The sequence below is a fragment of the Elephas maximus genome, chromosome 19 (genome assembly GCF_024166365.1).
Source record: "Elephas maximus indicus isolate mEleMax1 chromosome 19, mEleMax1 primary haplotype, whole genome shotgun sequence".
Classification (NCBI taxonomy): domain Eukaryota; kingdom Metazoa; phylum Chordata; class Mammalia; order Proboscidea; family Elephantidae; genus Elephas; species Elephas maximus.
This window is the reverse complement of record NC_064837.1, coordinates 49564044-49588797: the sequence shown is the minus strand read 5'-3', so window position 1 is coordinate 49588797 and position 24754 is coordinate 49564044. Positions and strand designations below refer to the sequence as shown.

The following is a 24754-nucleotide window of genomic DNA, read 5'->3' as shown; positions in this document are numbered from 1 at the left end:
TTTGTAACGTTCTTTTCCTGTAGAGATTTGGCATGTAAAGAAGATAGTTCTCATTTTCAATGACTAATCTTTTTTTAAATAAACTTCATTTTTTAGAACAATTTTAGATTTACCGAAAAAAAAAAAAAATTGTAAAGATAGTATAGAGAGTTCCATAAACACCAAACCCAGCTTCCCTGGTTATTAACACCTTACATTGGTATGGTACATTTGTTACAATTAATGAACCAATACTGTTCAATCTTTTATTATTATTCATTCTGAAGTCACACAGGAGTTGTTTTTTTTTTTTTTTTTAAAGGGTGGAATTGCCTACAGAATTTTAATAGTTAAGCCAAAGATTAGACAGGCCCATAAAACAAACAGTAAAAAAACATAGCTCAACCACGTATATGAGACTAAAGGGGCACACCAGCCCACGGGCAAGGATGAGAAGGCAGGAGGGGACAAGATAGCTGGACAAATGGAAATGGGGAACCCAGGTCAAGAAGGGGAGAGTGTTGACACGTTGCAGGGTTGGCAACCAGTGTCACAAAATAATAGGTGTATTGTTTAATGAGAAACTAATTTGTTCAGGTAAACCTTCATCTAAAGCACAATTAAAAAAAAAGAATTTTAATAGTTAAGTGTCTAGAAAATACTGGATTGATCTCTTATCAGCAAAAACTTATTTTTCTTTAGTCAGCTTTTTTGAGGAAAAAATCTATGTATAATAAATTCACCCAGTTTATGTATATAGTTCAGTGAATTTTGATAGAAGTATATGGTCATCTAACTATCACCACAACCAAGGTATAGAACATTTTCAGCATCCCAGTGAAGTTTTTTCGCTCTCCTTTCCATTCAGTCACTTCCTATACCCCAGCCCCTGGCAACCACTAATCTGCTTCTGTCATTATAGTTTTGCCTTTTCTAGAATCATTGTAGTAGAATGTCATATAAGGGGAATCACATAGCTTTTTGTCTCTGGTTTTCTTCACTTAACATAATGCTTTTGAGATACATGTTGCATATATCTTATTGCTGAGTAGTACCTCATTGTCTGTGTATGCTACATTGTGTATCCATTTACCAATACATGGATCTTTGGACTGTTTCTAGTTTTTTACTATTATAAATAAAGCTGCTATGAACATCTGTGTACAAATCTTTATGGGGACATCTTTTTTAAATTTCTCTTGGATAAATAATTAGGAATTATATACCAGGTCATATGGCAAGTATGTATTTATAAGAACAGGCAAACCGTTTTCCAAAGTGGCTGTACCATTTTATATTCTCACTAGCAATGCATGAAGATTCCAGTGTTCTGTGTCTCACCAACATTTGGTATTACCAGTCAGTCTTTTTGATTTTATCCATTCTAGTGGGTATGTAGGAACCCTGGTGGTACAGTGGCTAAGCACTCAGCTGCTAACTAAAAGGTTGGTGGTTCAAAGCCACCAGCCGCTCCCTGGGAGAAAAGACCTGGTGATCTGCATAAAGATTTGCAGCCTAGGAAAGCCTATGGGGCAGCTCTGTCATTGGGTTGCTGTGAGTAGGAATCTACTCCATGGCACACAACAGCAGCAGTGGGTGTGTAATAGTATCTCACTGTGGTTTTGATTTACACTTCCCTCATGACCAATAGGAGTCATGCTAAGCCTTGGCTACTAACCAACAGATTGGTGGTTCAGATCCACCCAGAGGTAGCTCCGGAAGCAAGGCCTGACTGTCTGCCTCTGAAAGGACACAGCCATGAAAAGCCTATGGAGGGCACAGTTCTACCCTGAAGCAGAGGGGTCACCATGAGTCAGAATGACTAGACAGCAACTTTTTTTTTTTTTTTTTTGAGAGAGAGTGTTTAATGACTAATGACGTTCGAGCATCTTTTTGTATGCTTATTTGCCGAGTTATATCTTTTTTTGGCGAAGTGTCTGTTCAAATTTTTCTCCCCCTATTTGTTGGGTTGTTTGTCTTCTTGATATTGGGTTGTAATAGTTATTTATATAAAGACTCATTTTTAAACTTCTTGACCAAAACAGCCTATGTTTTGGAGTTTATTTGCAATTTATAAGTGAATGTAATGAAAGGTTCTTAAGTACTAGCTTAGTACTTAGCTGCAATATAAATACTTTTTTGTATATGCAAATAACCAAAGAATAGATCTAGTAGAAATATAAAGTACTTTATGTGTGCCACTCCCTTTGCCCAGGATGAATGAACCCACTTCTCTAAACCCTTTCTAGTGAATGCAGTTTTTTTTTTCCCCCTTCCTTTGAACTTTGAAGCGATAGTTGTTTGTTAGGATTCAACTGCTGTGAAAACCCATCCTATGGCTGTGTTTCAGGTGTTTAATCATACCTATCTGTTCCAAACAGTATGTCTCATCTTCCTTATACACTCAGTGGGGGAACTGACCAACTGCCAAATAAACTTTTTTTTTTTGTAGCGCAAATAAGTTTATTGTTCCATAAATTGCAAATAAACTTTTAGAGACACTGAAGACCCTAGTGAATAACAGTTATGGACACATGAGATTCAAGTATCACTTTAATTGTAAAAGGAGGAAGCGTGGCTTATTTTACGTTCTTATTGGTTCAAGCTCAGTGGCATTTCCATGCATATGTGTATACCCTTCTGGCCAAATAAAAAAACACTTGATTAAAGTTAGAAATGATGCCATTCATTGTTGGATAATTGTGGTATGTTTAGTGTCATCTTCTCCTTTGATAGACTGTAGGACACCACATTTCAATCATAACTCTTACTTTAATTAAAATATTGATATTTTTCTGTAGCCATCTCCTCTAAGGAATCTACACACACACACACACACACACACACACATGCATACCAGCTGTTTGTGGACTGAATATGTTCTTTTCCATTACTTGATCACCAGTTTAAAATGGATGGTGCAACTTGCCCTAAGCTTACTGTTTATTTCAAAAAGGGGAAATGAGTTCCAAAAGGAATAGGAGAGGAATTATAGTTCATAACCATTGTTAAAGGAAATAGGATGTTTCTTTGAATTGTAAGCTGCTGATTCTATAACAGTTGAGTCTCAGTAAGGGTGGCCTATAGTTTCAGAGGGAGGCAATTTTGTCTTTGATTCAAACCATTTTGCATTTTCTGAAGCAAATTATTATTCAGCTTGTTCAGGGCTGAAATTATATGAGCAATCACACAGTGTTACGTGTGAACGTGATAGATATTCTAAGTAGTTTTGTCATTGAAAAAAGAGTTTCGCTTTTGGCCCTCTTTGAGAAGTAATTGAAAGCTATCGGAAGAAGACAAGATTGTGCAATTTTGAGGAAATAAATTTGAATTTGCTTAATTTTTTTAAATCCGCTTTAGCACTTTGGGATTCAAATTCTTAGATTTTGTTGTTGCTTCATCCCTTTCCCCAGAGAGAGATTTAACTCACAGGGAATTCTGTTGTTAAGGGCTGGAATCACTTGATTGGGTTAATAGTAAACACAGTCTGTCTGCTTCTTTGCTATTCCTTCCTTCATTTATCCTCTGAATTAAACGCAGTGTTACATGGATCCATTCAACTCTTTAAATGAAACATTTGCATACAGTCCTTTTTCAAGTCCTGGTGCATGGGGTATTCTAATCATGGTCAGGTTGTGGCATGTGTGTGATGGGGGGCCAAATTTTGCTGTCCTCTTGTCTGTGCTGTCGTTTTTTTTGGCGGGGGGGGAACAGGTAACTTAAGAAATGTTTCTTTAGAAGAAATATGGTATTAAACTCCAAAAAAAAAAGTACTTTGTAGGACGTTTTTCAACACCTAAAACTTCAATTTATTTTTCAAACTTTGGCTCTTCAAAGCTCCTCGTAATATTTTCAAGAAATTTAAAATGTTAGGTGAAATGAATAGAACTAGCTCCCTAAGAAACCTAAGTAATTACTATGTCTTTTAGATTGTATTAAATTTATGACATGTGTTTAAGATTTGCCCTTTCTATAAAGTGATACTGGTAAGGAGTGTGCTTCTTAGCTCAAGTAGACACAGACACATGAGACTATGTGGGCAGCTCCCGTCTGGAGGTGAATGGAGAAGGCAGAGGGGGACAGGAGCTGGTTGAATGGACATGGGAAATACAGGGCTGAGAGGAGTATGCTGTCACATTGTATGGAGAGCAACTAGGGTCACATAACAACATGTATGTAAGTTTTTGTATGAGAAACTGACTTGAATTGTAAACTTTCATTTAAAGCACAATAAAAAAAAAAAAATAGTTTTTTTTTAAAAAGTACCAAACTGGAAGAGTAAGTGGGAGTATGTAGTAAGGTGTATATAAGTTTATATGTGAGAGACTGACTTGATTTGTAAACTTTCACTTAAAGCACAATAAAAATTATTTTTTTAAAAAAAGAAAATGGTGAAATGCAACCCCGAAAATATGGCCACCAGATACCCTTTTAACTCAATGCTGAAGTCATGCCTGAAGTTCACCCTTCAGCCAAAGATTAGACAGGCCCATAAAACAAACAATGGTATACCATGTATATGAGACTAAGTGGGCACACCAGCCCGGGGACAAGGACGAGAAGACAGGAGAGGACAGGAAAGCTGGATGAATGGAAATGGGGAACCAAAGATCAAGTGTTGACAAGTCATGGGGTTGGCAGCCAATGTCACAAAACAATATATGTATTAATTGTTTAATGAGAAACTAATTTGCTCTGTAAACCTTCATCTAAAACATAATAAAAAGCAAAAAAAAAAAAAAAAAAAAGTACCAAACTCTTTGGTAATCAGGACATGTGAATTCCCCTACTGGTATGGCTTAAATAAAAAAGACTTAAAAAAAAAAAAAGATTTGCTCTTTCTCTAAAATAATTGATAGACCTGGGGACTGAGTCTAGAAATTGGATCAGAAAAGCACTGCCCACTTGGTAATTGTGAGAATATATTTGTACAAATGACTAGAATGATAGAATTTAATAAAGGACTGTTCCTTAATGCATCAAGGATTATTGGGACCTGACTTAGATGCAAGAATAGTGTTACCAGAGACCTCTGAAGCCTTCTGGTTCTGGGGACGCATCCTACTGGAGTAGCAGGGTCTGAATATGCTCCACTGACTTAATAAAACCGCTCTGTTCTCTTTTGAAAAGCTGAAAATTTGCTTCGCCTTTGCGTCTTGCCATTCCTCTGAAGACAAGAAGACGCATCATAAAACCTGACATTCCCCTTGCATTCTGTGAGGTAGGTAGAGTTTATTAAAATAAATATTTCTTTAAACCTTTGAACCTTAATTCAAACACCAAAGAAAAGGTGATTTGTGGTACTGCATTTCTGTACGTCTTGCTGCTGACTTGGAGGTGAGGGTATGCTGTTGTCATCTGCACTGATGGCTAGGCATTAGTAGATTCGGCCATGCGGCAGGTACAGCTTTGTAGTTTCGGTGGGTCTTTGTATGAAGTGCTTTGATATTAACTTTATTGTTGCTGAATATTTCTCTCACTCACGGTAATGTGTAGGATCCCAAACTTCCAAATAATCCAAGTTCCTAATATCTGTGAGAGAACTTCATGAGTGCTGGGTTAAAAATGAAGTACCACAGGAGGGCAGAGGCTAAGCTTCCTGGTAATCAGACCAGGAATTGCTGATGTGAAATCTTTTGTTTAATTAAAATGTTTATTGAGCTCATAGATTTAAGTTCTTTGAGTGTATATTTCTCTGAATAAATTTAATAGGAATGAAAGCTTAGTCGATCACGTTTATTTGAGTTTAAGGAGTGCTTCATTTCCAGGCAGTAAAATGCTGTTTCTCATCTCTGTCTCTCTTCAGTTAACAGCAAAATGGATATACCAAATACCCCAACTTCCAAGTGTATCACTTATTGGAAAAGAAAAGTCAAGTCTGAATATATGCGACTTCGACAACTTAAACGGCTTCAGGCCAATATGGGAGCAAAGGTAAAAAATAATTCCTGAGTGAAAGATTGTACACATTGTAATATATATTGATCCAGTGTGCAATGGTTGGATTCTTTTTTTTTTTTCTTTTTAATTCTTGTTTTGAAATCTTAACAGTCTTTTCTTGGCTTTACCAGGCTCTGTATGTAGCAAATTTTGCAAAAGTTCAAGAGAAAACCCAGATCCTCAACGAAGAATGGAAGAAGCTTCGTGTCCAACCTGTTCAGTTGATGAAGCCTGTGAGTGGGCATCCTTTCCTCAAAAAGGTACTTCTGAGGTCTCAGCTCAGTCTTGCTGTCTTCATTGCTCTAAAGTTTTTTTTTTCTGTTTTTGTGACTCATTAGAACATAAATAGGTATGAATAATGGATATAGCCTTTATAACCAATTTTGAATAATTGGGATCTATAGTTGTTTTTTTTTTTTATAGTTTAAAGAATAACGTTTTCACCTATTATCCTCCTTAGTTAATATAATCATGAGTTTGTCATAGAAACACTAGACATTTACCACCTACTTTCCTGGAATCTGTGTCCAAGCTCCAAAGCCACCTCTTTTGTGCCTTGTTTGGCTTCCCAGGTACTTTGATATTAGAAAGGGAGTGCCTCAGATACTGGGTGGGAATATATGGATCAAAGGGATAGCCCTTATGGTAAATGTTAAAAGAACGTTCTAATTTCTTAAAGATAATATTTTTAAAATATAAAAAGCAGATAGTGTATTGAATACAATTGTCTTTCCCAAAGCACAATACAACTATAATTTCTATACTACTTTGCTCCCCTCTATACTATGCCCATCGCCTATGTGGCTGAGTTGATGCTCACTCTGTTAAAGTTTATATCCTCGGGAAAGCTTCCTCATCTCATCCTCACCTCCTAGGACTTTCATAGGCCCTTTGCTGTTGTGTACGCCCCAAGGAGACCAACAATTTTAGATTGAATTAACATCAGTTCAGTCACAGTGGCAGACCCTGTGCTGGGCTCTATAAAACCCAATGCCCAATGCTGGGCTCTATAAAAACGGCTCTATAGAGGGTACTAAATCAAAAACCAAACTCATTGCTGTCAAGTTGATTCTAACTCAAAGAGACCCTATAGGACAGAGTAGAACTGCCCCATAGGGTTTCCAAGGCTGTAATCTTTATGGAAGCAGACTGCCATATCTTCTCCTGTGGAGCAGCTGGTGAGTTTGAACCACTGACCTTTTGGTTAACAGCCCAGTGCTTAACCACTGTGCCACCAGGGCTTCTCTGTAGAGGATACAAAGGTGAATAAGAGACAGTTCCTGCTACTCACAGGTTTACAGTCTCATGATTCCCTTTTGGAGCTAATATAAAACCCCAAGCTTATTAATTTGTAGGAATTAGAAGGCTACTGAGATCATTTAGAAAGAAACTGCAATTCTCCCTTGGGTTGTGTGCTTGTCTTTTCCTTTCCATGTCATTGCTTATATTTCAGTGTACCATAGAGAGCATTTTCCCAGGATTTGCAAGCCAACATATGTTAATGAGGTCTCTGAACACAGTTGCATTGGTTCCCATCATGTATTCCTGGTCTCCTCTCCAGCAGAATTTTATGGTATGTATAGAAAGCACTGTGATGGTTGTTTAAACCGTATGATTATCTTATATCAAAACATATGTCAGAGTACTTAAAGTGTAGACATGTAGGGCAGAACGTTGTAGTAATTTATTTACTCTTAAATATGTATATATATTGCAAGTTGTCCTAACTTGTTAGATTTGGTGCTCTCCGAAGAGTACTTCTGAGTTGACTCTAGCTCTTTTTTGAATAACTAAGACTGGGCAAAATTCCAATTTTCTCTTGCCACCCTGGCCAATTTTGTAACATTACGTGCAGTTAAATACAGTCTAAATCATATACTTGAGACTTGAGCAGGTTGGCATGTCCTTGCTGATGAAGCAATCCTTTCTAAATCCCCTAAAGGCAAGATGCTGTGAAAGCAACTGAGATAACAGAGGTACACATAGATCCACAGTCCTTTTATCTGGACCTTTATGCTGACTCCTACTAAGACTGTGGTTCTGATAATCCGTGCTCTCTAAATACTACCACTGCTTATCATCTGCCTGTGACAGATACCAATACTGCTGACTGGAATAGGGTATAGGTTTACAGAAAGGCATCATTTCTTAGAATAAAATTTCAGAGTAGTAATTCTACTTGATGCTTGGGGATTTGAGAATGATTGTATATTCTGATAAATCAGAGAGGGAAAAAATCCTTTAGTATTATTTATTGCTGGAAAATATCTGTAGCCCGTACTGCAGCTGACTTTAGGTTCTCATTGAATGTGATTGGCTTGAGTTGTTGTCATAAGGGCAGGTTAGTCTTAGTCTGTTTATAGAGAATCCAAAAATTTTATAGCTGCCTAGTTTCTGTTCTAAATATTCCAGCTATATTATAAATCATACTCTTCATTTACGTATCTCTCTAATTATGAAGTGAATTGAATTGAAGACCTTTTAGACTGTTGTTTAGGTGATGTTCATACCTTATTCACAGTGATGTTTAGTAGAAATAAAATGAGGTAGTAGAAGCACTGTGGAAAATAAATGTGCTCCCAGACTCTAGGTGTTGGTGGAAATGCTACTGTTAGAATCAAGCTAAGCTTTTGGTTGCCAGTATCACCAAATAATTAAACTGACTTTTTCTCTTCCTAAGAGGAGTATTTCCCCTTCCTTTTGAGATTTTGTTGGCAAGACAAAATGGCCAGTCTTTACAGTGAGAAAACTGTGACCAATGGCATTTTTGGGAGACTCAAGAAACAAAAAAGGCACAGCAAAGAATCCATTAAACAGGGAAGAGGAAATGCTTAGTGGCTTCATGGAATGAGTTGCACCTGGTTTGATTTCAGGTAGAAGATGAGACAGTTTTGTGCAATATTCCCTACATGGGAGATGAGGTGAAAGAAGAAGATGAGACTTTCATTGAGGAGCTGATCAATAATTATGATGGGAAAGTCCATGGTGAAGAAGGTACTGGTACTGGGTCCTTTGGGAGAAGACTTTGTTAGAGTAGTGTCTTATCTTTGGTACATTATCATCTTGCTTTTATCTGCTGCCCCTTGGGGTGGATACACACTAGAGGATTTCAATGTCATCATGTAGCTGAGAGTCAAATTTTTATATTAAGATATTCCAGTTAAATTTTAAAAGGTGTTGAGACATAAAAGGATGGTATAGTAATCAGTGGCTAAAGAGAAAGTTCAATGCTCAAAGTTTGATCTTAGGAATTTTCAATAAGGCATCCAAGGCCATTTTGTTCTTATTCCCCTTTTTTATACTTCTTTGATCCTGGTATCCTCTGGCTCTCCCAGAAGTTGATTCCAATATCTGAATTTCCTTAGAAGCAAGTCACTTGGATTTGTTTTAGTTCTAGAAAAGGCTGTCAGTGTGCAAGAAGTGGGAAGATGGGGAGAGACTCTTGGGATTTGCAAACCAATAACACCTCCTGTTCTTCTGACATTTGTGGGTGCTCTTGTGATGCTGTTAAAATGCATTATTGATCTACAGCTCCCCCTGGTGTTCAAAGGTTTTCTTCTAAATTGTAGTAAGTATAAACCAAAAAAAAAAAAAATTTTTTTTTTTTATTATAAACCTACATCAAGCCCTGGTGATGCAGTGATTAAAAGCTGGGCTGTTAACCAAAAGGTCGGCAGTTCGAGTCCACCAGCTGCTTCTTGGAAACCCTACAGGACAGTTGTACTCTGTCCTATAGGGTCGCTATGGGTCAGAATCAACTCAATGGGAACATTTTTTTTAATAACTCTGTACGGAGTCCCCGTGGCGCAGTGGTTAAGACCTCGGCCGCTAAACAAAAGGTTGGCAGTTTGAATCCACCAGCTGCTTCTTGGAAACCATATGGGGCAGTACTACTCTGTCCTGAAGGGTCACTATGAGTTGGAATCGACTTGACAGCAATGGATTTTGGGGTTTTTGTTTGTTTGTTTATAGCCCTATATAGTGTGATTTTTGGAAGAAATGCTGTCTTTTATTCAGAGAAGTCACTACTGACCCATCAGCAGTAAATCCAAGCGAATATGTATTTTATCATTCTTTCTCTGTCCCGCTCTTGATTATTTGCCCACTTTTGTGAGATTTCAGACCATAAATACAGGGTTTGTCTGTAGCTGAGGAAGAATAGAGCCTGTAGCTCTATTAGGATTTCATTAGACCCACTTTAGCCAACTGAACTGTTACAGTTGTAAGAGCCAATCCAATGATTGTAACTTTCTGATTTTCCATATAAAAATTTAAGTATGTTACCTATCTAGACCTTGAGGATGAATACAAGAAAACCTTCCCAGGAGGACCACTGCTCACCCATCTCACTCGTATGTTTCAGAGATGATCCCCGGATCGGTCCTGATTAGTGATGCCGTTTTCCTGGAGTTGGTAGATGCACTGAATCAATACTCAGATGAGGAAGAGGAAGGGCACAATGACACCTCAGATGGAAAGCAGGATGACAGCAAAGAAGACCTGCCAGTAACAAGAAAGAGAAAACGACATGCTATTGAAGGTAAAGAGCACTGCTTCCTTATTCCACTTTGAAAGCGACCGAGTTAGGGAAGAAATAAAAACAAGAAGGGTTTATTGCTTACTAAAGGCTGGTGATGCTTCTCGTCGGCCCAGTTAAAAGGAAAACGTGATCATTGATAGCTTCAGACACCTATAATCTAACTGAAGAAGAAAGTAAAAGAACTTATAGAATGATCATTGTTGTTCATTTCTGATTATGAAAGTAATGTGTTTAGAAAACATGAACAATTATAAAGAAGAAAATAAAGTCACTTTTTAATCTTTCTAACTGGGAATAACCAGCATTAATATTTTGGTATATCTCCTTCTAGACTTAAAACATGTACATATATAAGTCAACATTTTTTTATGTTATGTGAAATTGAGATCATGCCATATATGCAATTTTATGTCCTCTTTTATTTAATCTTTTTATCATGAGCATTTTTCTGTGTCATTAATGTTGTGGTTTTAATTATAACCAAAAAGCCCAAACTCATTGCCATTGTGTCAGTTCCTACGCATAGCGACCCTATAGGACAGAGTAAAACTGCCCATAGGGTTTCTAAAGCTGTAATCTTTACGGGAGCAGACTGCCACATCTTTCTCTCAGGCTTTAATTATACTGTTAAATCATCTTTTCTTGGAAGATAGTTCTCTCTCTTATTATAACACAGTTATGAGATCAATCTTGTTCTCCAGTATCAACATTATGATAGAATTTTTCTGTATTCAGGTCTCTTGTGTTTTCATCTCCAGAGTCTAATCTGGACTGTGGTTTTTATTGCTAATGTGTAGGCAACTTGTCTTTCTTATCTTCTGGTATCCTATATGAGACAGGTGCAGCTAGGTTTGAGCTTTGTGTATTCCCAAGCAGTCAGTGGCTGGGTTAACTTTCGCAGCCCTAATCAAAATGCTGTGACACAAGGGAAAGAGGGAAAACAGCCTGGTGTCCATGCTCTGATAACAGCACTCAGGAACTTTCTGTCATCTTCAATTCAGGCAGCAAAAAGAGTTCCAAGAAACAGTTCCCGAATGACATGATCTTCAGTGCAATTGCCTCAATGTTCCCTGAGAATGGCGTCCCAGATGACATGAAGGAGAGGTAGGCAAAGCTGTCCCACTCAGGCCATATACAGAGTGCTTGAAGGGAAATTTCATTCAAGCTTATGTTTTGGTTAATAAGAAACCTTGTTTACGGTAAATGCATTATGATTTGCTTGTTCTTTTGGTTGTTTTGTACTCCCTTGCTTACCTCTGAACAGCCCTTCCCATGTAAAGGTTATTGTTTGCTGTAAGTTTGGGCGGAGAACTTTTAGTCTGCCACTTTTCTGGGGAGTTATTCTAGCATCCTACTTATCAAATGTTTCCCCTTCTTTTCAGTCAAATGCCCAGCATAATTACAGTGCCGTACCCCTTTAGTTATACATAAGGCCCATAAAAAACACCCATCCTACCTTGGCAGACCATACCTGGGTGACTGTCAGTACTCAGTCTGTATTTTCTCAGTGGAGACCTTCCCTTGGAAGGAACTCGTCTCTCTTTTCTTAAATAGGTATCGAGAGCTAACAGAGATGTCAGACCCCAACGCACTTCCCCCTCAGTGCACACCCAACATCGATGGCCCCAATGCCAAGTCTGTGCAGCGGGAACAATCTCTGCACTCCTTCCACACACTTTTCTGCCGGCGCTGTTTTAAATACGACTGCTTCCTTCACCGTGAGTGGGGCTCCTCTGTTTGAAATGCTCTCCTCTTTTCCAACCCCAGCCACCATTTCCTTCCCTGGGTTCTCATTTATCATATAGGCTTCTCAGCTTCTGGTCAGATGATGGTTTTACAGAAGGCCAGCTCTGTTTTTACTTGTCCAGTTATAATTGTCCCTCACTACCTCCTAGCTTTGGAAGGATTGTATTGATATCAGAACTGACTAAATTTTGTGTGCCCTAACTGTAGCTTTTTATATCAAACCCTAACGCCCGCAATAGCTCTCTAATCCAGTTTTGTTCCTCCTCATCCCATCAAGTGGATGGACCACTGGAGACAGGATAGTTTGTGTTTTCCAGCTTTTCATGCCACCCCTAATGTATACAAACGCAAGAACAAAGAAATCAAGATTGAACCTGAACCATGTGGGGCAGACTGCTTCCTTTTGCTGGTACGTTCTTAAGCTGTTCTAACATTGTTGACTCTGTTGAAATTGTACAGGAAATGGTCCTTGGGCTTTCTGCCCCTGGGAACACGAGCCAAGTGAGTCAGTACATAGCACTCTGGAGATCATAAGGTACAAATAAAACATGGCTTCTGCTCTTAAGGAGCTCCCTAGACACTGGGGCAGTGGACTGTTAAGTTAGCCCTATGGAATGAAAGTCGAAGAGCTCTAAAGGCTTTCTGGTCTCAATATCATCTACTAAGATTTTTTAGAATCTGAAATATTTTTTAGAATCGGAGCAGATTGTGTGTGTGTGTGTATTATGCACCCCATTTTACTTTGCTGTCTTACATTATATGCACCTAACCATAGGAGAAACACTGATGTCTTATTGTGAGCTAATCAATTAGATAGACCCTCTTCCTGATGGACAGACCTTATGAGGTAGCATAAATTCTTCTGGGTACCTGGGGGGAGGCGATTCACTGAGAGCTGGAAGGGGTTAAGTCGGTTAGACTTGCCAAAGACACAGTTTTGCTTTCCATACAATAGGTTGAACTTAGGTAAAGAATAAAAATACCTTGATAACATTTCTCCCACCAAGTAAAATTAGATGATACAGCCAGGTATGTTTGGAAACGTCACTGGAGAGATAATGGAAGGAAAGATGGTAGGTAGAGCTGTTGGATGTAGGTCTGGAGAACGGGCTATGTGGTAAGTGCAAAAGAATAAGTAGACTTTATCTGAGTTACTTTTTCCCTAACATGTATTGACTGCTATGTGCCAACTATTTTAGGCCTTTAACGTATATTATCTTATTTTCATCCTTACAATAGTGTTCCAAGGTGGAGAAACTATGGGTTATGGAAGTTGCATATCTTGCACCATTTGCAAGTCATTCATGAGGCAAAAATGAAATTCAAGCCCTGGTCTAACTCCATACCTCATGCTTTTTTTTATTGCTCCATGCCTTTTTTTTTTTTTTAATTACATCATGCTAGGTAAACCCAGCAGCATTTATATAGCTCTAAAGGGTATTGTCCTTCTCATAGTAGTCACCAGAAGCAGTGTGGTAGAGTGTGAAGAGCAGTGGCTTGGGGATCAGGAGCCCTGATTCTGATCCCCACTCTGGAACTATTAGCTATATACCTTTGAGCAGGTCCCTTCCCCTCTCTGGACCTCATTTCCGCATCTGTAGCAAAATGTGTCTTCAAATTCAAAACAGCTAACATGCAAATGAATTTTAGATGCAAGTCACTAAGAAGCTGAAGATGCATAGATGCATAGACTCCTTTTTAAAGATTACAAGGCAACTCTTTTATGAAGAGATGTAAGTTTGTAAGTTTTAGCAGCTTTTTTAAGCAGCCGCCTCAATATTCTGTGGTCACACCTAGCATGTACACAGAGGGGAAAAAAAGAGCAGACATTATCGGTGCAGTTAAGCACAGATGTTGAGGAAGATGAAGGTTTTTGACGATGGATCAATACAGTGACATTGGCCCTGTTCCTGTTTCCTGTCTGTAATGTGTCCATTGCAGGAAGGAGCAAAGGAGTACGCCATGCTCCACAACCCTCGCTCCAAGTGCTCTGGTCGTCGCCGGCGACGGCACCACGTGGTCAGTGCTTCGTGCTCCAACACTTCAGCTTCTGCTGTGGCTGAAACTAAGGAAGGGGACAGTGACAGGGACACAGGCAATGACTGGGCTTCCAGTTCTTCAGGTAAAGTAAACAGAAAATAAAGAGCCTTTCCTTTCCACGTAAGGACTCTGCTGGTCCCGGGAACACTCCCCAACAATATTACTATGTTTTTTAAATTGGTAATTCTTTCCGCAGTTTTGCCTGCAAGCAGTGGAGACAGGGAATAATTTTGTCCCTAGCCATTCTGCCGTTTAAAGTAGAATGAAGAAGTTCTGTTTTGTGGCGAGTTACTAATGACAATTACAGTCCACCTTTTCCTGTTCCTCTTATTTCCCCTAGAGGCTAACTCCCGCTGTCAGACCCCCACAAAACAGAAGGCAAGTCCAGCCCCACCACAGCTCTGTGTAGTGGAAGCACCCTCGGAGCCTGTGGAATGGACAGGGGCTGAAGAATCTCTTTTTCGAGTCTTCCATGGTACCTACTTCAACAACTTCTGTTCAATAGCCAGGCTTCTGGGGACTAAAACATGCAAGCAGGTACTGTCTGAAAGTAGCTGGCACAAGCTTGGGCCCGCCATCCACCAATCTATCTCTTTGCTATCTTGTAAGGCTGCATATATGGAGAGAGGTTGATTTAGGTCCAGTCCTTTGTGAGTCTGTGCTTCTGGGCCATGAAGTGGGTTTCCCAAGCATGGGGCCTTTTGCAAATACCAGGCTTAGCCAGGCTTGGGGAACTGCTCTCCTTACTGAATTCTTATTTCTGTCTCTGGCTACTCTCCAACTCTTCTGAATATTTCGACACTCTTTAAGCTTCCTTTTTTTTTTTTTTTTGATTCTTGCCTTTCTTCCTAAATGTTTATCCCTTTCCTAGAATGGACTCCCAGGCCTTTCTGTGGGTCTTTTTTTTTTTATATATAATTTTTATTGTGCTTTAAGTGAAAGTTTACAAATCAAGTCAGTCTGTCACACAAAAACCCGTATACACCTTGCTACACACTCCCAATTACACTCCCCCTAATGAGACAGCCCGCTGTCTCCCCCGACTCTCTCTTTTCGTGTCCATTTTGCCAGCTTCTAACCCCCTCTACCCTCTCATCTCCCCTCCAGGCAGATCTGTGGGTCTTTTTATCTAGAACCCTCCTGCTGCTGCTGCTCCCCCCATCGACCTCCTCAGTTGCTTTATTCTCCAATTTTTCTATCACTAGATTTTCTGATTACCACTTCCAGTGGCTGGGCATGGACCTGCTGCTTCTCACTCATTGGTAGAAACACAGTTTGATAGCAGCCACTGGTGCTCTGGAGACAGGAAAAGACAGGGACAGGGAGCCAGTATATAACAAGAAAGGGACACCAGAGCTTGAACCATGCTCACATGACTTCTAATTTCTGGAGGAGCGTCAGTGGCCTCTTCTTCATGGTTCCTTTGCTTAGAACAAGTAATAGAACCATGAGTTGAAATGCCTTTGCTTTCATTTTGGAGCCCATACCTATTTCCCTAAGGCATGCATTCTTAACTTAAAAGTCCATTGGATTGTATACATATTTGTATATGTGTGTATTTTCCTAAGAAGAGGATTATAGCTTTCACAGAGTCTCAAAGAGGCCTAGAAGCAAAACAGAACAAAAAAGAAACCAAACCCATTGCCACTGAATCGATTCCAATTCATAGCAATCCTATAGGACAGAGTGGAACTGCCCCATAGAGTTTCCAAGGAGTACCTGGTGATTTGAACTGCAGACCCTTTAGTTAGCAGCTGTAGCACTTAATCACTACACCACCAGGGTTTCCAGAAGCAAAAAGAAAAGGCTAAAAACTAGTGCTATAAGGGAAGAAACACTGAAGGGGAACCAGCCTTCCTGAGGTGCTGTCCTGATATCTTTGTACCTACAGTCAAGTGGCCCCGCTGTCTTTGTACCAACAGAGGGAGCTAGTGCGTAGAGCTCAGAAGAGTTAGATGGTGGCTATATCATGTCTTAATCTCAGTAACACAAGGTATACAAAGTTGCCCTTTCTGAGAGGCAGACCCTACTGGTAAGAGTCAGGGGCAGCCCACTCATGATTTGGTATAAAGAGCAGTAGATGAAGGCTGCTGACCAGGGAAAGTGTTACTGTGCTCAGTGTTTTTTCCTTCCCTAAAAAAAAAAAAAAGTGAGGATAAATACTGAAGAATTAACTTCAGAGCCAGTGACCCAATGTCCCAATACCAGTCTGTCTTGAATTAAAGAGATGCCCAGGGTAGCTCACTCAGCTGCCTGTGAGTTCTCCAGAACCCTCCAAGCCCAGCACCTGGCTGATGTCACTTATCTGACTACCTCACTTAAGAAGGAGTGACAGATCCTGTTGGACTTCTCTTCCAGGTCTTTCAGTTTGCAGTCAAAGAATCACTTATCCTGAAGCTGCCAACAGATGAGCTCATGAACCCTTCACAGAAGAAGAAGAGAAAGCACAGGCAAGGGTCGAACAAGGGACCTTTTGTGACTGGGCAGTTCCCTGTGCTCTGATCTCTCCTTTGGCCTTCCCCATCTGCCTCCCTCTTAACCATTGCGCAAGGCTATGTGATGTCCATCCATTTAGCATTATGCAACCGAGGGCCAGAGTTCTCAATGCTCCCTGAGGGTCTGTGCCCTGGACCAGCCCTATTGCCACGCTTTCCCCACCCCAGATGCTGTGGACCATGAGATAACTGTCTGGTTTACCATTTAAGCTCCTGACCAACAGGATATGAGCTGGCCTCATGGCCCCACCCTGTGGACCATCCCTTTCACCGTGTTGGGTGGTTAGTTACCACCATACCCACTTCTGAACTCTGGCCGGAGTTTTTTCCTTTGCTTTGTTTTTTGGCACTTGTGTTGTTTTGCTCTATAAGTTGCATAATAAGACTGTCTTTTAGCTAGCCTTTGCTTAGGGTTGGAAGTTTTTTAAAAAGTTTGACCCTCTGGCTGGCTTGATTCCCTAATAACTATAGCCTATGGAAGGAAGGAGCTGATGCCAATTCTAGGTATAGAAGGAAGTCCCTGTTGCTTCTTCTGCTTAGTTTTCCTTCACTCAAAGCAGATTCCTGAAAGAACTTCCCACCTCACCATCTCGAAAGTCTTTCACAGACAGCTCCACCTCCACCAAGAGAGGGAGAGCGAATGAAGCCACAGCATCATAATGAACATAGGGTGTTGGGTTTTGTTTCTGTATGTTTGTTCTTTTATGTTTTTGTTTGTTTCGGGGGGTTCTTAAAAACTGGTGCTCAAATTCAAATATTGAAGCATAGGCCAACTGGATTTAGGAGGGACTTCAGCTTCCATGTAAGGGCACTGCTTCCCGAGCAGGGGCCTTCTATTAAGGGATTTGGGAGAGATACACCCCAATCATCAAACCACAGTCTCTCAGACCAAAAAAAGAGAAAAAAAAAAAAACCAAAACCATTGCCATCGAGTGGATTCTGAGTCATAGCAACCCCGTAGAACAGAGTAGAGTTGCCCCACAGGGTTCCCAAGGAGTGGCTGGTGGGTTTGAACCCCCAGCCTTTCAGTTAGCAGCCAAGCACTTAACCACAGCATCACCAGAGTCCCTCAGAGCAGGTCACGTGGTCATTTACCTGCATCCGCAGAGCTCCTGAGGGCCTTGACCTAGACCCATCCCTTTTCTCTTTTTCAGGTTGTGGGCTGCACACTGCAGGAAAATTCAGCTAAAGAAAGGTAAGTTTCACCAGAGTGTTCTTCAGCAGTTCAGTGTGCGGTCTCACCCTTTTGGCCATCTCTCCGCCCCACCTGCAGCTGCACTTGCTGATCATGAGCTGCTTCCGCCAGCGACAGATTTCCCTGCAGCAGCTAAGAACAGCTCAGCTTCTTACTGCAGCTGAGAAGACCTTTCAGGAGGCAGAGTTATGGGCCTTGTGGTCTCTGACTTTCTCAGTGTATCATCTATCAGGTTCTAGAGCTCACTTAATGTTTAGAATAGCTGCTCCTTAGTCCCAGACCATCTCTACACTCTTCCCCACAAAAAAGCCACCCCAGTGTAGGCTACGATTTCTTCTTACTTAAGTGCTGAAATATATGTCCAAGATTACAGTTAGAACCAGCCTTATTTGAATCAGGCAGGTGGACACTTGAGAGGGAGGGAGAGCAGTTAGCGAGCACGTTCATGGCCATGTCCTGGTCCATTCTGCTCTCTCCTAGATAACTCTTCTACACAAGTGTACAACTACCAGCCCTGCGACCACCCAGACCGGCCCTGTGACAGCACCTGCCCCTGCATCATGACTCAGAATTTCTGTGAGAAGTTCTGCCAGTGCAACCCAGACTGTAAGACCCTACAGTTTCCCAGACCAGTCGGCCTCAAAGCATCCCACTTTTCCCTCCCTTCTCCTGCACCCTTTGCTGCTATGGGGCTTCACATATTTTCTTTGCTGTCCAGAGGGAGTAAGATACTTAATCTGGAGAAGTCATAAAACAAAACAAATAAAACCCTTAGGTTTACAGTTCTAGAAGCAACAGAAATCAGATGTTTTCCCCGACTTTACTTTTCAGGGCAGAATTGAGAAACATGGGAGTCTTTTTCCTTAAACGAAGTTACAGTCTCCCTCTTCAGGATATTCCTTCAAAAAAAAAAATTGATTAAAAAAATTTTAGGTTGAAATTCTGTATATGTCAATTTTAGTTTTAAGGTTTTAATATCAAGTAGGGACAGGAGTCTGGGTGTCAGCAGAAGGCAGGGTAGAGGCTAAAAGTGCTTCTCCTTCACTTTTCCCACCATGCCGTTCTCCACACAAGGCTGAGCAGTTTGGTGGCACCCCGGGGCTTGCAGAACTTGATGCCAGGCAATTGTGTACCTACTTCTTAACCTATAGCAGATATTAATTTTAGCCACAGCAAAGAGGAGCTTGTGCTGGGGAGGGTGGTGGGTGGAGGCGGGTGGGTGTAGAACGGATATATTCTGTTCTCAAAACGATACTTGTTTTGATGGTGAGGGTTTACCAGTGAAAAGCACTGATTTCATTTTCTCTGGGGCTGTATCCACCTCCCTTCCGAATTCCACCAACAAGGAGGAGGGGAGAGTATTGTTGGGGAATCTCTTGTAAACACATCTTCTCAGTAGTCAAAACCTGCTTTCTTTGACTCACAGGCATGAATGTTGGGAAACACTCCATTTTCTCTGGGGGAGAAAACCTGAATGTATGATTGTCGGGAAGGGAGCTTCTCTCCTACTTTGCCAAACGTCCTTGAACATGTAACATTTACTTCCCTGCTGCCCCTGAGTCAAACCCAAGCCCCAGCTTAGCCTGCTTCCCTTCCTAACCTTACTTGTCTTCCCACTCAGGTCAGAATCGCTTCCCTGGCTGCCGCTGTAAGACCCAGTGCAACACCAAGCAGTGTCCTTGCTATCTGGCAGTGCGAGAGTGTGACCCTGACCTGTGTCTCACCTGTGGGGCCTCCGAGCACTGGGACTGCAAGGTGGTTTCCTGTAAAAACTGCAGCATCCAGCGTGGCCTCAAGAAGGTGAGGGCTTTTCTCAGGGCTCCGGCCCAGATAGAGAGTGGGAAAGAAGGAATCATTCCGAGCACCTACCTTTCCACGGATTCCTTAGAGGCTTTATACATGAAACCAAACCAAAAACCCATTGCCATCGTTGATTTCAACTCATAGCAACCCTCTAGGACAGGGTAGAACTGCCCCATAGGATTTCCAAGGCTGTAATCTTTATAGGAGCAGACTGCCACATCTTTCTCCCATGTAGCGACCAGTGGATTCAGACCACCAACCTTTTGGTTAGCAGCCGAGCACTTAACCACTGCACCACCAAGGCTCCTTTTTTATGTGAAGGTGCTCAGTAAATCCTAAAAGACACACATTTTCTGAATTAATAAAGCTTTCTGTCCCAGTGAAGCGTTAGCTCTTTTTAGATACTACAGAGCCACTGGGCCCTGGACTGGCCAGACAGAGAGGAGCAGGGAGGTGGAAGAGTTGTTGGTGTTGCCTATTTGTACTTCACAGACAGCAGTGAATTCCTATAGACGTGGCACCAGGAGGTCCCTGAGTCTAGAGGAAGGAGTGACATCTTTCCTTTCACCACCTCCCTTTTTTGTTTTTCCTTCCACCAGAACAGAGTGACTTCAACCTTTTTCTGTTTTCAGATCCTCTTAACAGTTGCTAGTTCTTTCCACTCTGCCCACCCCCCCACCCCCGCTGCCACCCACAGCACACATACCCCCTCACTCACGGGCTCTGTAGTCTGAGGTCTGGCTCCCTCTTCCCCAGCACCTGCTACTGGCTCCCTCAGATGTGGCCGGTTGGGGCACCTTCATTAAAGAGTCTGTGCAGAAGAACGAATTCATATCTGAATATTGTGGTGAGGTGAGTGCTATAGGTTTGGCCCACATTCTTGTGGTGGGGGATACTGATGAGAAACCCTGATTTTCTGTGGGCCAGGCTGCTATGACTGCATCTCTAAATAACTCGGCTGAGTTCTCACATGGCCTTTTGGGGGGATCCCACAGAACTCTTTATAATCCTGAAACAAACCACTGTTTATCAACTCTCTGACAGCTCAGCCCACACAAGGAGGGGTGAGGGGCTCTCTTCAGCTTTAGCATTGGTCAGTCTGGGTGGGGGTTGGAATAAAATAACCTGAGCTCTGTCTCTTAGGAATCTCATCATGATACTGGTTAAGCACCTGTATGTGCCACTGCCCCCCTCCCAGCACTTTCCGGGGGCAGGGTACCATGCTCTGTGCAGACAACCTGATACCCCTGTTCATTCCTTATCTGTCCAGCTCATCTCTCAGGATGAGGCTGATCGGCGAGGGAAGGTCTATGACAAATATATGTCCAGCTTCCTCTTCAACCTCAACAATGGTATGGAGTCTCTTTCTCTCATCACAAGGTGGTCTTGGACAGGTCTTTCTACCAAGTTGCCCCATCACAGCCCTGGTTCAAATCAGCTCAGAATCTTCTAAGAGATGCATTAAGCAAGGTAGTAGAATAGAACTCAGGGACACCACATGTCCCAGCTCACTTGCTTTGGTCAAACCTCCGTCTTGGTGTTGTGTTTGTAATAGGAGCACTGGGCACAGAACCTCAGAAATCTCCATACCCGATAGAGAGACAGTGGACATCCATAGTTGAAGCAAAGAGGGATGTTTCCACACAAGGCTGAATTACGTGCACACTTTTCCCGGCTCCTGTTAGTACTCTGGTCTTGAAAATCACCATCTGACTGAATTGCCTCTGTTACTAGGAATTGAGTTTAAATTCAGGCTAAAGAAGCTATTGGGGTTGCCTGATATGCTCTTGATCTTCTTTGGTTGACTTCATACAGATTTTGTAGTGGATGCTACCCGGAAAGGCAACAAAATTAGATTTGCAAACCATTCTGTGAACCCCAACTGCTATGCCAAAGGTGAGTTCCCAGTGACCTGGGAGGTATGTGGGGTCAGGGGATGCCTCATTTACTGTGATTTCTCTCCATTGTTCATCTTTTTTTCAGAGCTGAGGTATTTTTTCTTCAAAGATAATCATGATTAATGTCTGAAACCTTCTTAGTCCTCTTTCGGTTTTATAATCTGCCTTTTCACCAAATACTTTGTAAACATTTTTCCACAAACATGAGTCCTTCTGAAGATAATTCTTTCCCTGTATCATTAGCCAAAATAATACATCTAAAGGCATAGGGGCAGCTACCTTCATGACTACTTTATAATTCTACTTCATTTATGTTTCCACTGGAAATTTGGAAAGAATCAGCCCAAGTTCCTACAGAGGGACTAGAGGGATTGACTTGAAATTGACTAGGAATCTAGCCTCCGGTTTCCCCTATTTGCAGTGGTCATGGTGAATGGAGATCATCGGATTGGGATCTTTGCCAAGAGGGCAATTCAAGCTGGTGAAGAGCTCTTCTTTGATTACAGGTGAGGAGCCAGTAATGTCCTAGGGAGATAGCCTTAGAGACAGAAGGGGTGGCTGTCAGAATTGACTTGGGGGGTGTAAAGTGGGATATATGGACGAAGGAGAGGATCTGCAGAGGTCAAGGCTGTTTCTTTGTACTGACCTCCAGCACCTTGCCTCAGAGGTGATAGCGTTGTAGAAGGCTGTTAGGGAGTGGGCGGGGAAGTGAAACAATGGGAGGGGACTCCATCTTTTCAATAACAAAGACTTGGTAGTTACCTGGCTCCTTCTCCCTGCTCTGGGACAGGTACAGCCAAGCTGATGCCCTCAAGTACGTGGGGATCGAGAGGGAGACGGATGTCCTTTAGCCCTCCTGGGCCCCACGCCAGCGCTTATGGTAGCGGCACTGTCTTTGCTTTCATGCACATACCACTGCTGCTCAAGATTCCTGCACTATGTATCTCCCACACCGAGAAACCCCCCACCCATCCCTCTGTAGCGAGGCCTCAGCTGTGCCCAGTGGGGACTGAACTATCTCAGTGAAAGGGGCGACAGAGGCAGCTAGGGCTTGGGCTTCCAGAAGAGAGAGTTGCAGAAGTGAGAGACTGCACCTCAGGCCTCAGAGGAAGAGTGCACGGGCTGGGGGGTAGACAATGTATGCTTGATTTCTATGGGCCTCAGGAAGAAACTTAGGCAGCTCCCAGCAAGCATCAGCCTGTCCTTTTAGCTTTCCAAATCAAGGGTCCTTATGTAACTGGGTTGCCAGGCACATCTCTCCGTGGTCCCAAGACCTGGAGAGGACAGGCTGAGTGAAGTCAGGTACCTAGAGCCTATGAGGGGTCTGGGTTAGAGACAAACTGCAGGCAGCACAGACCGAACTCAGAGGGGAGATGGGCCACCTTGCTACCTCTTCCTTCGTGGCAGGATTTAAATGAAAGAATATGGGCTCTAAGTATACTGATCTTCAAGGCTGGGAGAAGGAAAGCTAAGTGCCATCCATCCATGGATGGCAGAAAAGGGGAACCAGCCTGGCAGTAGTTAAACTGCTAAGCTTGGGGCCCAGGAGGCCATGAGAAAGCCTTCTCTGTATACTTTGGAGATGGATGGGTAAGTGCTTTCAGGTTCTCAGGAGCAGGTGCCGGTGCCCTGTCACCTCCTTCTGAGGGTCTGTAGTCTTTTTCAGGCCTTCCGTTTCCCATTCGGCCGAAGGGGCCACTGTTGCTTATCTTTTCAGGGTAGTTGGGCCCATGCCTAGACTAGAGAGGGGAAAGGTTGTTGGTGTGATTTACTTTCCTGTCTGTGGCACCTGCTGTTTAGCCAGGGTAAGTTGGCAATATGTGTTTGGAGGTGGGTGAGGGGCTACCAAATTGCATGTGCATAGGATGGCGTCACACATGGCATACAGTGTGAGAAGCAGCAGGCGGACCACCTGTGCCAGTCTGTGGTGCCATTCTCTCTGGGATTCATGCAGAGCAAAGCACTTTACTCTTTCTTTTAGAAGGCCTGGAGATTGAGGTGGAGCTTGAGCTAAAGTTTCTGGGGTCCCAGCTCAAATCCCACGTGGAGTAAGGGTGGAAGATTCCTCTTCAGTTCTGTCTCATCTCCTGGGGGAGGCAGGACGTGCTGGCTTGACACAAAAGAATTTAATGAGAATGGGGCCAGCAAGAGCTGCCCCTGTGTCCATCGCTCGTGTGCTGAGCTAGTGGGGAATAAGGAGCGTTGGGCAGGGGCAGGAAGGACGTGGGCAGGATAGACTGACGTAGGGAGTACTGGAAAAGAGAGCAGGCTTCTCCCTTCTCTCTTGGGAACCAGAGCCTCTCTTCCCACAGTCTGTGCTGACCACTCTTTCCCTCCAGCCCCACTGGTTATCCCGTGAAGCAAGGAGGTAGGGCTCCCTCTGGCCAGGCTGTCTGGCTCCTGGGGATTTTGGTGGGACTGACATACACACTTACTCACCGCATTTGTGGGCATATGTGTGCCCTGCACTCAGCACCCTCCCAGCCAGCTCCCAACAGAAGCCATCTTCCCACCTGATTGGGCCAGCCCCAACCATGATTCTGAAACCTGCTTCTGCTGTGGTGTGTATTCATTGTGTGTGCTGGGGACTCCCTCACGCTGGACTGTGGGCTCTGAATCACTCATAAATTACAGGGGGAACACAGAGGCAGATGCAGGAGAAGGAGTTAGGTCTGTCTGAAACACCAGGGGCTGGCCAGGAGGAGCAGGTGAAAAAGGGAAGAAATTATACCCAGCCTTCAAGAGGCCAGCCTGACCCCCCTCCCCTCAGTGCAGGGTCATTGTGGTTCGCCCCTCCTTCCCAGTTTCAGCCCACTAATACTCCTGTTTCTCCAGCCCTTCTATCCTTTTTCCCTGCTGTCCCTCACCTTAAATGATAGGTCTTAACCCACCCCCTCCAAAATGCAATGATGGGATGGAGCAAGGTGGCAGGGGCTGGGAGGGGGGGCAGCTGGTATATGTGTGGCTTTATTGCCAGTGAATTTCACGCACTTTAAAGTCCTGTGGCTTGTGACCTCTTATCTGAATAAAGTGGTAGAATCCATTTTGGCAGGTTGTGTACTGTCTGTTTTGGGGCTGGAAGGATCCAGGCATGGCAGTATAGGAGCAGCTCCGGCTG

General features: G+C 42.6%; 1 protein-coding gene across 1 annotated transcript in view; it reads left to right on the top strand.

The window, feature by feature from the left end:
• Positions 1 to 24682, top strand: part of EZH1 (enhancer of zeste 1 polycomb repressive complex 2 subunit) — a 28942-nt gene extending 4260 nt beyond the window's left edge. Inside the window, exons 2-21 of the mRNA XM_049859688.1 lie at positions 5110 to 5200; positions 5786 to 5913; positions 6051 to 6179; positions 7373 to 7492; positions 8793 to 8913; positions 10283 to 10459; positions 11461 to 11563; positions 12014 to 12177; positions 12523 to 12614; positions 14147 to 14327; positions 14586 to 14782; positions 16604 to 16695; positions 17895 to 17935; positions 18416 to 18541; positions 19557 to 19735; positions 20495 to 20590; positions 21009 to 21090; positions 21554 to 21634; positions 22058 to 22142; positions 22427 to 24682. Of these exons, the coding sequence (XP_049715645.1) occupies positions 5797 to 5913; positions 6051 to 6179; positions 7373 to 7492; positions 8793 to 8913; positions 10283 to 10459; positions 11461 to 11563; positions 12014 to 12177; positions 12523 to 12614; positions 14147 to 14327; positions 14586 to 14782; positions 16604 to 16695; positions 17895 to 17935; positions 18416 to 18541; positions 19557 to 19735; positions 20495 to 20590; positions 21009 to 21090; positions 21554 to 21634; positions 22058 to 22142; positions 22427 to 22487 (2244 nt within the window). The 5' untranslated portion in view covers positions 5110 to 5200; positions 5786 to 5796 and the 3' untranslated portion in view covers positions 22488 to 24682. The remainder of the gene's footprint in view (positions 1 to 5109; positions 5201 to 5785; positions 5914 to 6050; positions 6180 to 7372; positions 7493 to 8792; positions 8914 to 10282; positions 10460 to 11460; positions 11564 to 12013; positions 12178 to 12522; positions 12615 to 14146; positions 14328 to 14585; positions 14783 to 16603; positions 16696 to 17894; positions 17936 to 18415; positions 18542 to 19556; positions 19736 to 20494; positions 20591 to 21008; positions 21091 to 21553; positions 21635 to 22057; positions 22143 to 22426) is intronic.
• The last annotated feature ends 72 nt before the right edge of the window (positions 24683 to 24754 follow it).